Consider the following 12,518-nt stretch of genomic DNA (forward strand, 5'->3'; position numbering starts at 1 on the left):
ATTCTTCCATGATGCTGATATATACATTGTCTCAGGAATATCATTATATGAGGTTATCTCTACTGTGAACTGTTCTGTTGCAGTCGTGAAATGAACATGTATCTGAAGGATGTTTAGGAAACAGAAACAGAATTAACAGGTGTTGCATAGCTATTTCCTCTGAATTGAAGCATTCCCTCCCAGAAGGAGGAAAGGCTTACAAGACTCGGGAAGTAAATTAAACATACAAGACCCAGAACTTAATTAAAGTTACAAAGTTCAGAAACACCTGAAAGTCACAAGATTCACAAGGTTCTTCACCAAGGTTATAATCAGTATCAATTTGATCAGTCTTCAAACTGCCTGAAAGTTATGTGGGAAGCTTCACAGATGTAGCTTCTATGAGTAATAGCCATGGTAAGGTGAATTTTTGTGATGTAGGAACCTTTAGGTCACTCATGATCCTCTAAATGGCACCTGAGCTGTAGCACTGTAAGTGACCCTAATAAACAAGCTGGATCACTAAGTTAGACATAAATGCAATCATTTCTTTGGTGTCCTATCTGGAGTCTTAGACATTTGCTTTAGTCTCTGCAGAAAAAAAGGCACACAGCAATAGGTCAAAGATGGAATGTGCTATGGAATAATACTTCTGTATACTGTGTGCATATATGTTGCTATGATTGGTTTAATAAACAAGCTGACTGACCAATAGCTGGATAGGATAAAGTTAGGCAGGAAAACCAAACTGAGAATGATGAGATTAAGAAGGGCAGAGTCTGAGGAGTTGCAAGGGACTCAGGGAGAAGCAAGATGGACATGCTGTACTAAGAAAAGGTACCAAGCCACATGGCAGAATAGATAAGAAATACGGATTAATTTAAATGTAAGTTAGCTAATAACAAGCCTGAGCTATTGGCAGAACATTTACAATTAATATAAACCTCTATGTGGTAATTTGGAAACAGCTGCCAGGACAGGAAAACTCCACCTACAGGAATGACTATAGAGAAAATAGAAGTTGAAGATGATGACTAGCTTTGGGGTTTGGATTTCCAGATGGACAAGAGTGACATGTATGCAGGTAAAACATAGTACAAGAGAAGAATTTGGTAGGTTTGAGCTCTGAAATTAACCTGGAAAGATAAAATATAAGATGTTTCAAACAACCAAATATAAATTTCAAGTAGGTAGCAGTATGTAAGTGTAGAAGTAAAACAAAGATAATCCAACAGCTATTTTAACATACACAAGATATATAAACTGGTGCCGTAGACTTACCTATGGCAATTAAATGTGTGGTGATAGGCATTAAGGATGTAGCTAAGTGATGAGTGCTTACTTAACATGAAAGGGGTTTAATCTTCATTGCCACAAAAAAAAGAGAGAGAGAATATTGATGGTAGCTGAGATTGGAAGGAGTGTCAGGGCGAAAAATGTCTGTAATAGATCTTTCAATGATGCTTAGATGTGCTGTCTAGAAAAGGCACAATAAACCTCAAGAGCATCACGGAGGCCTGAAAATAATGACCCAGTGAACTGGTGTTGATAACATATGGAATTAGCACTTCTCACCATAGTGGCATGATCAACATTCTTGACTACCCCTTAGGAGCTCAGCAAAGCATGACTGGTGAATGTCCCTTGGATTTGAACATGATAATGTTTCTTAAATTATTTGAGGTAGACACCAGAGGAGAATAGCTTGAAGAAAGTGGAGAAGTGGAAAACAACACTGCACCACACACACACACAAAAAAAAAAACTAATGAGAAGAGATAAAGGAATAACTCAATGAAAACAAAAAACTGGAAATCCGTTTAAAAAGGAGAAAGCGGCAAATACAAAACATGACAGTCTACCAAGGTCAAATGAAAAGCACAACCACCAGCCAATAATTTTAGCCTCTGCCTTCCCGCTATGGGATCAACATCTGGAGAGATCTCAGGTCATCAACTTGTATCAGACTAAAAATGCTTCCTTCTTCCTTGATGTGTGAGCATGAAAGGATGCTTATAAATAAATAATCATTTCTTTGTTGTGGTTATTATTAATGGGCATATTTCTTTAGGTCATCATCTTTGTGTAGTCCTAGACTGGCCTTGGACTTTTTGTCCCCTTGCCTCTACTGTCTAGAAATGGTAGTACAGTCAGTCGCATACACCATTCCAGTGTGAAATGTTGTTTTTTAAAATGCTGATATTCAGTTCTTAAATAGTGAAGGCATTATTTAAAATAAAATATTATAACAGCCAAGTAAGTATGAAAATATACTGATTTCTCTTGTATATAACTTGACTCTATCACCAAATGGCTCAACAAATTACCTATGTCCATTTTGTTGGAAAATATTTCTAGAAGAATTGATTCTTATTATGTTACTTGAGTAATAAGAATGGGACATTTAAAATATTAAAACATTTTCTTTTCTATTGAAAACAGATTCTTCTCACATATAATACATCCCTAGTACAGTTTCCCCTCCCCCCACTCCTCCTAGTGTCCTTCCTCATCTCCCCTCTCTCTCAGACTCACTCCCCCTTGGTTTCCTCTTCAGAATGAGTAGTCCTCAAAGAAATGATAGCCAAACAGGACAGATTCAATAAAACAAGGCAAAAGCCCTCATCCCTAGGCTGGAGAAGGCAACGCAATAGAAGGGGAAAAAAAGTCTCAAAAGTAGGCAAAGAGTTAGAGATACCCACTCCCACTGTTATGAGTGTCACAAAAATACCAAGCTAACAGCAGTAACATATACCCTGGGACCTGGTGCAGACCCTTGCAGGCCCCCATGCTTGCTACATTTTATATTGTATGAAAATAGCTGTTTATATAGAGGTTGTTCTTGACAGTTTTTTTTCAAACAATCTTCAGAATAGCTAATTTTAGCTTTGAAGAGTTCTGCTTTATTTTTAAGGAAAATGCATTTAGCACTATTTCACATACATGAAAACAAAGGCTCATAGTGAACCAATGGCTAGCAGAAAATTACATGTCTCATTTGGAGTCTGCTATTTTGACGTTAAATTCATTCCTTGTCTTTCATGCATGCTCTGTTTGTACAGGATGCACATAAAATTATAAAATATTTTGATTTTTGTTTTATTCCTCTTTAAAAATTTCAGCTTACAAAATCTAAATGTTTGCATCTGAAAAACATCCCATGTTAAAGACAACTACTTCCTTTTGTGTGAGAATGCATACTATGGACTGTCTTTAATCAATTAACATCAAATCATAGAACACAGACAATTGACATATTAATTTTTTTATCTAGATTATCCTTAACAAATATTTCTAAATGTCTATCTATGTGTCTTCTTTTCATGTTGTAGAAATATATACTGATCTGGACAGCTTTTATGTGGAATATCAGAATATTTTCTCTTTTTTTACCTGGAAACAAACTGACAGAGCATCTACAATAACAATATTAAATTAAAAACTTTAATCCAAATCATTCATAGTTCTTAACAAAGATTCCCTTCAAAGAGTCTCTACATTTGAAGGCAAGAGTCAAAAATCTCTGAAATCAAGGTCAGCAAAAGAGATTCGGAACCAAGCCTACTAATTTCCGAGCATAAAACCTGGGCAAATGACCTACATGACCGATCTACTAATGCTTGAGAATTTCAATATGTACACCAAATTCTAAATATATTCCTAAAGACAATATTTCACATTTTCCATCTGAAAACATGAGCGTGAGTTTGAGGAGGTAAATAAATATACAGCTGGTTAGAGCTGTTCCGATATATCTAAATAGTGTCTTTGTCACTTTACTTTAATCAGCTAATTTGTAGGTCATACTATAAGGACATTTTTTTTTCTCATTCGAACTTCATGTAATTGGCTCATTAAGAGCCAATAGAACAACTAACCATGCCCTTAAAAAGAAATTACTGAAATAACAGACAAAATATAATTACAAGCCACTTGACTTTAGAACAAATGTTCCCTAATTATAATCATCAAATAAACAAAGAAAATGCTGAGGAGTGTTTCTGCTGTAGCCCCACAGTATCCCTCCAAAGCTTTTCTCTGTGAAATAAAAGAATGGTATGTGTCTGTTTAGGTGTGTAGACTGACCACAGTAATTATAATTAGTATTACATCAGTAATTTTAATTTAATTAATTATAGTTGTCATCAAAGATGGCTACCTAGGAATTTCAATGACTGTGTGACCACATAATAATCTGAAAGAGTCCTTTTAATTCTCAGATTGATCTAAATCCTGTTCTTTGGGGGCACGAAGAAGATTGTAAAACATTCTTCATTGGAGGACTACTGCAATCTGGAAGGATGTGTCACATATCCACAGCCTGGCATGATTAAGCTTTCAGCTCTATTAATTTCCTTGAACTGATTCAATATCTCCCAGGCATCTTTCATATTCCATATGAGATTGCTGTCATATGGTTGATATGCTCTTCACATCCAGGTTTCTAAAAGAGACTTCAAACAGCAAGTAGAAGCGGAATTTCAATTATAATTTGTTCTCCATTCACAATTTGGCTCTGGGAAACTTTATGGTAATCATAAGTACTTTACAGTCTTCAAGCTGAAATGGTAGAAATATAAGGCAATAAAGTGATATTCAGGCTACCTTTTGTCTACAATGGATGGATACTTTAGAGTTCCCCAAAGAGCATAAGGCACAGGTGTCTTCTCCCTGACGACTTTTGATTTCACTATTATTTTCCAGTTCAACTAAATTCTGCTGAGAAAGTCAAGCATCCGTTTCATCTCAAGCACTGCGTGAAGCAGTTACATCCACATTTTTTCTCATAATTATCAAAACAAATAACAGCATCACCTCCTTCTTATAGATGAGAAAGATCAGAGCTATATACCAACTTGACTGAAGTTGATGGGCCAGTAAACACTTTTGCCATTCACTCACCCAATTTCTTGGCCCATCTTCTGTGAACCAGAAACTGATCTGGACTTCATGAGTCTTTAGTTATAAATTCAGACATTGTGCTACATTTAGAAAAGTGCTAAGTAAGACTGTAGCACATATTATAAGAAACAAATAACAATAAGTCAGACACACGAAGGCAAATACTATATATGTTCTCTCACTTGTAGAACCTAGATAAATATTTATAAACGAATATATACCTGTATACTTGTGGATGTGCACACATCTATGAAAAAACAGATGATCAATGTTATCAGTAGTTATGGTGATGGCTAGTATAAGTTGATTGAAAAGAAGCATTTAAACCCTGAAGCAAATATTTGAAGAAGTAATGAGGTCAGCTCTAAACACTGAAGTGTTTTCCCAGAAAAGGTGATCAAACGCAAGCGTGCCAAGATGAGCAAGCATCTGGCACACTCCAGGAACAATGAGCCCAGTGGGGATAAAATCAAATGAAGGAGGTTCAACAACAAAGCATTAAATCAGGCGGCAACGCATTCTGTCCTTGAAGACTTTTTCATTGTTTATTTTTCAGTTTGTGGATTGAAACAGAGGCCTTAACAATGCTAGGCAGATTGCTTGCCATTGAGCTGTAGCCAAGCCCTTATCAAATCGTGGACTTGTTATTTCATCATCATGGATGTCACAGGATTTGGTCAATATGTCAGCTTTTACCACAAGTGTAAAGGAAAATTAAGGGGAACTTGTGACCAGAAACATAAGCCACCAGAATTCTAAATAGGAAAGCTAAATTGGAAGGTAGATAAACAAGCATGGAAATTCAGAAATACAAGATGAAAAGATGATAACTAAGGTAAGTCAGAGACACTAAAATAAAGACGTTGCAGGGGGGAAAAAAAGAGCCTGGCATCTTAAATACCAAGTTAAAATGGTATATGAAATCCAAGAGGTGTCAACCATATCTACTTCTAATAACAGTTTATACAGAGAGATGGAGAGCAAGTGGACATTGTGTAACCACTAGACTCAAAGTCATCTTCTCTAAAGGGTTTGCATCCATGCTTGGATCTCAAAATAGAACTGAAGCTTGCTTGGTAAGAAATAAAGAAGTTACTCCGAGTTTCAGGAACACGTATAAATGAGAGGTGGCAGAAAAGGGTTACTAGGTGCGCTTAAACTGAAAGAAAGCCAGATTTCCTGGAGCTTGGCAAACAAGTGAGGAGTTCCATGAAGACAGAATTATATCTCCAATCTACTGGGTTCCATATGAATGTCCTTTCCCCTCTACCTCTGCTCAAATATGGAGAGGTCATTATTTACATAATCCTTCAAGTTTACCTTGATTTCCATCAACAATTATTTCATAGCCTTCCATTGTAACTATATTCTACTCTCTCCAGCCCTCAAAAACATCTCTTCAGTAGTGCTTTCTAGACCACAGTTCTGTTTTCCTCTTTAAAATAATTAGATACATTAATCTGTGCTAATGTGTAAGTGATTCTACATGGCTTGAGGCCCTACCCCCCGACTCTGAGCATTTACATTTTAACAAGAATTTTCTAGTAACACAAAGAAGTGAATCTATTAGTGTACATTTTAGATGCTAAGTAGGACATTTTAGTGTGATGCAAACCATACTATTTCTCTACATCCACTTTAGGAAGTTTTTATTCTACCAGAGATACTGAGACATATAAACAGTGTAGTAAATTTGCTCCATGCTGGTTAATTGCACTATTTTTTCATGGTTGTGCTTTGCACATTAATATTTACTGTGCTCTTCGGATGCCCTGATCCTACCATCAAAGTACTTTGCCACTTAAATGAGCTCCTTATTTAGAGAAGCATGCAAGTAATTTAGAAAGAATATTCTATGTGTGGTATTTTATTATGTTTCTATAGAGCTTGTAACAGTCCTTGCCAGTTGCTCAGAAAGAATATAAATCTTTTGGGTGAGCATATTATGCAGTGTTCATGGTATGTAATTGAAATTAAGGTCTAAAATGCTAAAAGAAGGAAAGTGTTTTCAATCTATTCAACTATGAGAATGTGTCTTCCTTGAAAATAAGATATAAATACAGCCAGAAAGTTAGTTTCATGAATTTCTGTTCTGTGAAAATCAAATAAATACCACAATAGTTGGGATAACTCTGTCACAACTGATTCTGGTTTATTCAAGTTGTTTTCCTTCCACAAGAAAAGCAGCTGAAAAAAAAAAAAGGAATTGCATAGATCCTTACGGCCAACTTAACTAAATTGTGTCCTGCATTAATATAATGAGCTCAAGTCATCATAATGCAATGAGAAAGAAATGGACAATAGGGTTCCAGATAAAAAGACACAATCAGCTTAGAGATAGGGAGGAAAAAGCAAAGTAAGGAAGCTTAATAAAAAACAATTCTTGCCTATTTCTCTACAGAGCTGACTCCTGTAGCTTGTGTAATGCCTGGAAAATAATTTATGAATATATTGATATTGAATAAAGAGGAAAATCAAGAGGATGAAAAGAGTCAGAAAAAAAGCAGGAAAACAATGACATTTGCATAATATTTCAAATTTTTCAATGAAATTTTCTTCATGCCAATAACTAGCCATGAAAAGTTGTCTACCTCGATCAATATATTTGTATAAGGACATCAACTCTGCTTTAACCCTACAAAAAAGGTGGCATGAAATAACTTGACATTACATAATCAGCATTTTTTCTATTCTACTTTTCTGTCCAATCAGTGCCAAAGCTATTGCTCTGACATTGGTTAGTAGGAGTTCCTATGCAGTTTTCAGAAAGGAGGCTTTGCTGATTCATGAATGGATAGAAAACAAAAGCCAATTCATTCTTTAAATTGTCGAATTTTGTCTTTTAATAAAGTATATTTCCACCCTGAAGTCCTGTGATATACTCCCCAATACCTCATGATTTTCTATTTAATTAGCTCATCATATAATCTCATTTGTTCTTTATCTTCCCCACCTTTCCAGAAGCATTAAAAAGGCATCCACTCTGTTTGAGCTCAGTATATAACATGTTTAATATTATACCTTGTTGTGATGGCAGGGGAGTGGGAGATAATCACTGATTAACGCACCATTTACTCAGAATCAAAATACTCTGTATGTGCAGGAAACACAAGTCCTTCAGTGTTCTACTATCACCTATTATTTTATCCAGGGAAAGCTAGTTAAGATTTTTCAATTTTCAGCTTTGTTAATTAGTAAAGTCAGGTGCTTGAGTTCCTGGTGTTTTATGTCTGTCTTCAAGTAAGTAACAGTAATCATGAACAGAAACAATTCAAAACACATGATGGTACCAATAAACAGTGATGTGGACTAAAATGCCTTGTCTACAAATAAAAGCTTGATATATATATTTATATTCTGGCTTTAAGAGAATTTGTCTTTTATTTCAGTAAAAGAGAAAAAAACTACAACTTGTTTTAAAATCCTATTATAACTGTGTGTAGTAAGACTTTTAAAATCCAAGTTACAATTAAGAAACATATCTTAACAAACAATCCTAGACTATTTTCTCATAATCTTCTAGGAATTCCAGATTTCCTTGAAAAGCCTTCTTGAACAAGGACGTCTGAACTGTTGAGTGGACACCTGGAGACTAATGTATGGCACATGAACCTAGTTCATAGCAAGCAGAGCTTGGAGGAGTGGAGACTGTACTTCTCCATCCTTTCCAAATCCTTCCAGTGCAGCATCGTGCTGCTTGCCTAGACCACTGACTGACTTCAAAGGGAAAAAAGTTCCTCTAATGTCTCCTAACTTCTCTTCCTGAATTGAAAATACCTGAAGATTTAAGCTACGCTATTTAGATTTTTATTTATGGGGGTCAAAAAGGTTGTATTATAGAGTAGAAATGTAAACTTTGCTCAATGGCTGACATGCAATGGTCATATCTAAAGATTTGAATTATGTGGCATGTCCATTTACTAACACAAAAGTTCAGAAAAGAGAGTCTTATATGGATATTACTTCTTAATATCTCTAAAATAATTATTCCATGAAGAAAATCAAGCTATGTTTATAATTATGTCAAATCTTTAGAGATGTTCCCTTTAACTTCAACCTAGCTATTTCTGCTCTATTATTACTAATGTGTTTCTTGCGTGAAGTCTTTTCCCATTAGAAAATTGAACCAACTTTAAATGTTCATACCACAGCTATTTTCTATAAACCTGAGAAATGGAAATCACTGGTTACTAACTTTGAATATGTGACCAGTAGATATGGAGCAGAATCTTTCCTTTGAGAACAACACTGGCAATAACCAATATTCCTAACTTTTGTATTATAGAGAATCCAAAAATTTCAATTTGATATTCATTTGAAAGAAAGACTATACTAAGTAGAAGGTGAGGGCAAAAAAGAACAGCATACTAATTCTTCTCTTATTTCAGAAAAATATACCCAGAAATCTCAGTTAATATGATGACATAAACACAGAAAATATTTCTTTCCCTTTTCAGTTATGAGATAAGTATCCATGATGGGTGTTCTTCTTCTCTAATTCATAAGATATTCAAGATACACTAACATGACTTTCCCCTGGAGATGTCATTAAGCCATCAACCAAAGTATAGCTAAGCAGCTGGAACAGACACAAAGTAAATTATCTGAGCCTCTCACCCTCTACCATCAGGATAACAATGGAAAATTGTTAACCAATATCCCATTACAGAAGCCAAGAAATGAGTCAGTGGGAGAGTCAAATTGAAAGCGATGAACTGCTGTTTCCATTTTCAACCTCCTTCAACACTAACTACCTTGTTTATTTCTAGATAAAAGTATATTTTTAGCTGTTAGCGCTGAATATTGAGGTAGCCTAATCACAAGAAATGGATGTTCTCACAGTCTATCTGCAAAAGTCATCACCATACATGTCACATCTATTCCTTGTAAAGGAGACACTGACAATGTATTTACATCTATTACCTTATCCCAGAAATTCTATTTTACGTGAAGGACTTACATGTGAGACCAGTTTATGCAACATCAATACATACAGGACACAAAGATGACATATAATGAATAACAAAGTGCACTTGTGATATCACATATTCTCTATTATATTACTGAGTTTTCCAGCGATATGCAAGACTCAGAGCTTTTAGCCAGAGATTTCTCCTTGTCTGTTATTGAAAGTGAGTGACAAAAAGCTAACAGCACCCCCAAATTAAGATGTTTAAAATACCTGCTGAGAGAATAATCAATCACTGAAGCTGATCAGCTCTAAAAACTGCACAAAGTGATTATTTCCGAAACAAAATTCAATTCCTTAGAGAATCCATCTGTATGTCAATTTGCTATACTTAAATCTTAGTAATTCAATTAACCTAAGAGGAGATCATAAGAAACTAATAGACTTTCTTAAAAATAATATATCGGGGCCTGGAAAGATGGCTCTGCAGTTAAGAGCACTGTTGGCCTTGCAGGGGATCAGGGTTCACTTTCTAAGACGCACGTAGTTGTTCACAACAACCCATGATTCCAGTTCCAGGGTTTCTAATGCCTTCTTTTGACCTCTGTGGGCACCAGCCATGCATGGAGTACACATGCATATATGCAGGCAAAGCACCCAGATCTAGGTGAAATAAATAAATCTAGTTCATTTTGATTATTTCAGCAACATCATTCATCCACATATTCTGTAGAATTTTCAGGAAGGAGTACAAGAGTATTATCGAAAAGATAATTTTGTGTGTTAATTAAGACCTTAAGTCAAAATTTCCTGATAATTAATCCCAGCACTCGGGAGGCAGAGCCAGGCGGATCTCTGTTAGTTCGAGGCCAGCCTGGGCTACCAAGTGAGTTCCAGGAAAGGCGCAAAGCTACACAGAGAAACCCTGTCTCAAAAAAAAAAAAATAAAAAAAAATAAAAAATAAAATAAAAAATAAAAATTAAAAACTAGGAGATCTCACTTCTGCACAAAAACTGTTCATCCTGAGAGAGGAAGCAAGGGAAGTGACTGGGAACAGAGAACTCTGAGTGATGGGAATAGAGAACTCTCAATGATGGAGAGCAAAGGGCTTTCACCCTGCCAGCAAGCCATATGTAAGGAACCCTGCAGTTCTGTCCCTCACTTGCGGGGAAGTAAGGTTCAGTGCGATCTTAAGCTTGATGCATTTATGGTGGACTCTGCTTGAGAATTTCCAACTCTCTCTAAAGCAGTTTTCTGAATGAGTAAAGCAGTTTTAAAGGCATCATTCTTGCTTCAAACAAGGGAGAAAGCGCGCTCCTCACAGCAGGGTCTCTCTACTGTTATGCTGAGAATAAAACTACAGTAGAGGGATTAAGCATGCTAGATCTGGGGCACAAATCATACTTTGACTCACTGTGTTTCCGTTTCCTCATCTACGAGCAAGGATGCTACATGAAAGGATGCCTAGATTTAAATGCTTCTCCAAATGCATCCTTGAGAAAAGTAACTAAGTCTACAATAGGATACCAGAGACTGAAAATGTGATCAAGTGTATGTGTAATCACATCAGCTATAATACTCAGAGCAAAGGTTTTTAATTCACTTTTTTCTAATGGAAAATATCCATTAGTGAGTCGAGAAATCAGCATAATGGATTTCAACCATCATTTACCAGAAAAACTTGAACAAAGTATAAAATATGAAAGTGCATTATGAGAAGGAAGAACAAATACTCTCATGACTCAGAAATTCATACACATATTCATGTGTATATATGCTGGATGATAGAACAAATTATACTTTTATTCACTACCGTTATCAACAGTGCTTTAAAAAACCACTTATTTACAGTGTATCTATTTGAGCTAGATGAGAAAAGCAGCTTTTACTTACCAATTGTGGGGTCATGATAATCTGGGAACTGGTGGCTTATAAACTGCATTGTCACTGCTGAAGAAGAAAAACACAGTCAGCCCTTACCTATAAATTATTCATCAACATAGCTCTGCATTTTACTCTTTCCTTATAAATAGCTCTCTTGTATGAGTGACTACATTAATTATATGGCACTAGCTAACACATGATAATGATTGTAATAACACATAGTTATGAAAAACAAAAAGGCCTATACCATATATTTGTAGCAAATATGTTCAAAGCTTAACTGTATTTCAATCTCTGTTATAAGAAGAACATAACCTAGTGACAGAGCCTCTCAGCTCTGGTTAGTTGGTGGTTGTCAAGAAGTTTCTGGAATCTTTTTGGCCCTGGGTTTTATGATCCCGGCTGAATCTACGTCTCTGTCACCAGCTGAGCGGTCAGAATCTGGTGTCAAATTGGACAACTAATGATAACTTGGGTAGTCTGTATCTCAACTTGAAAGATTCAGGGCATCTAAACTGAAATTAAATCACCACACTCTGTCTCAGCAGACGTGAAGGAACACACATCTATTTGCTGAAGCGACTAACTGTCTCAACATATATCTTAGGACAAATTCATTTAGCTTATTTAGGCTGCAATGTTGAAGATATCTTTAGATCCTTCCCCTCTTTCATCCTCCATACAAATAATCTAAGTATCCAGTTTCCCTGAAACACCTTTCCAGTATGTCTAGATTCCCTTTGTTACAGCTCCAGTTCTGAGTCTCATCCCTCTTTAAACTGCGTTCTTTCCAGGAATTCTCTCTTCACTCTCACAGAGGAGTGGGATCCTTTCATCAATCGG

General features: G+C 35.8%; 1 protein-coding gene across 5 annotated transcripts in view; it reads right to left on the reverse strand.

Annotated features, from left to right (window-relative positions):
* Window positions 1-12,518, reverse strand: part of Rit2 (Ras like without CAAX 2) — a 320,403-nt gene that overhangs the window by 246,043 nt on the left and 61,842 nt on the right. For all 5 annotated transcript variants that reach the window (XR_008219063.1, XM_052741748.1, XM_052741746.1 and 2 more), the window contains exon 2: window positions 11,685-11,741. Coding sequence is in view for 4 of the 5 variants with exons in the window: in XM_052741745.1 (XP_052597705.1) it covers window positions 11,685-11,741 (57 nt within the window). In the remaining variant the exon portion in view is untranslated. The remainder of the gene's footprint in view (window positions 1-11,684; window positions 11,742-12,518) is intronic.

Source organism: Peromyscus californicus, unplaced genomic scaffold, assembly GCF_007827085.1.
Source record: "Peromyscus californicus insignis strain IS unplaced genomic scaffold, ASM782708v3 Scaffold_17__1_contigs__length_78620276, whole genome shotgun sequence".
Classification (NCBI taxonomy): domain Eukaryota; kingdom Metazoa; phylum Chordata; class Mammalia; order Rodentia; family Cricetidae; genus Peromyscus; species Peromyscus californicus.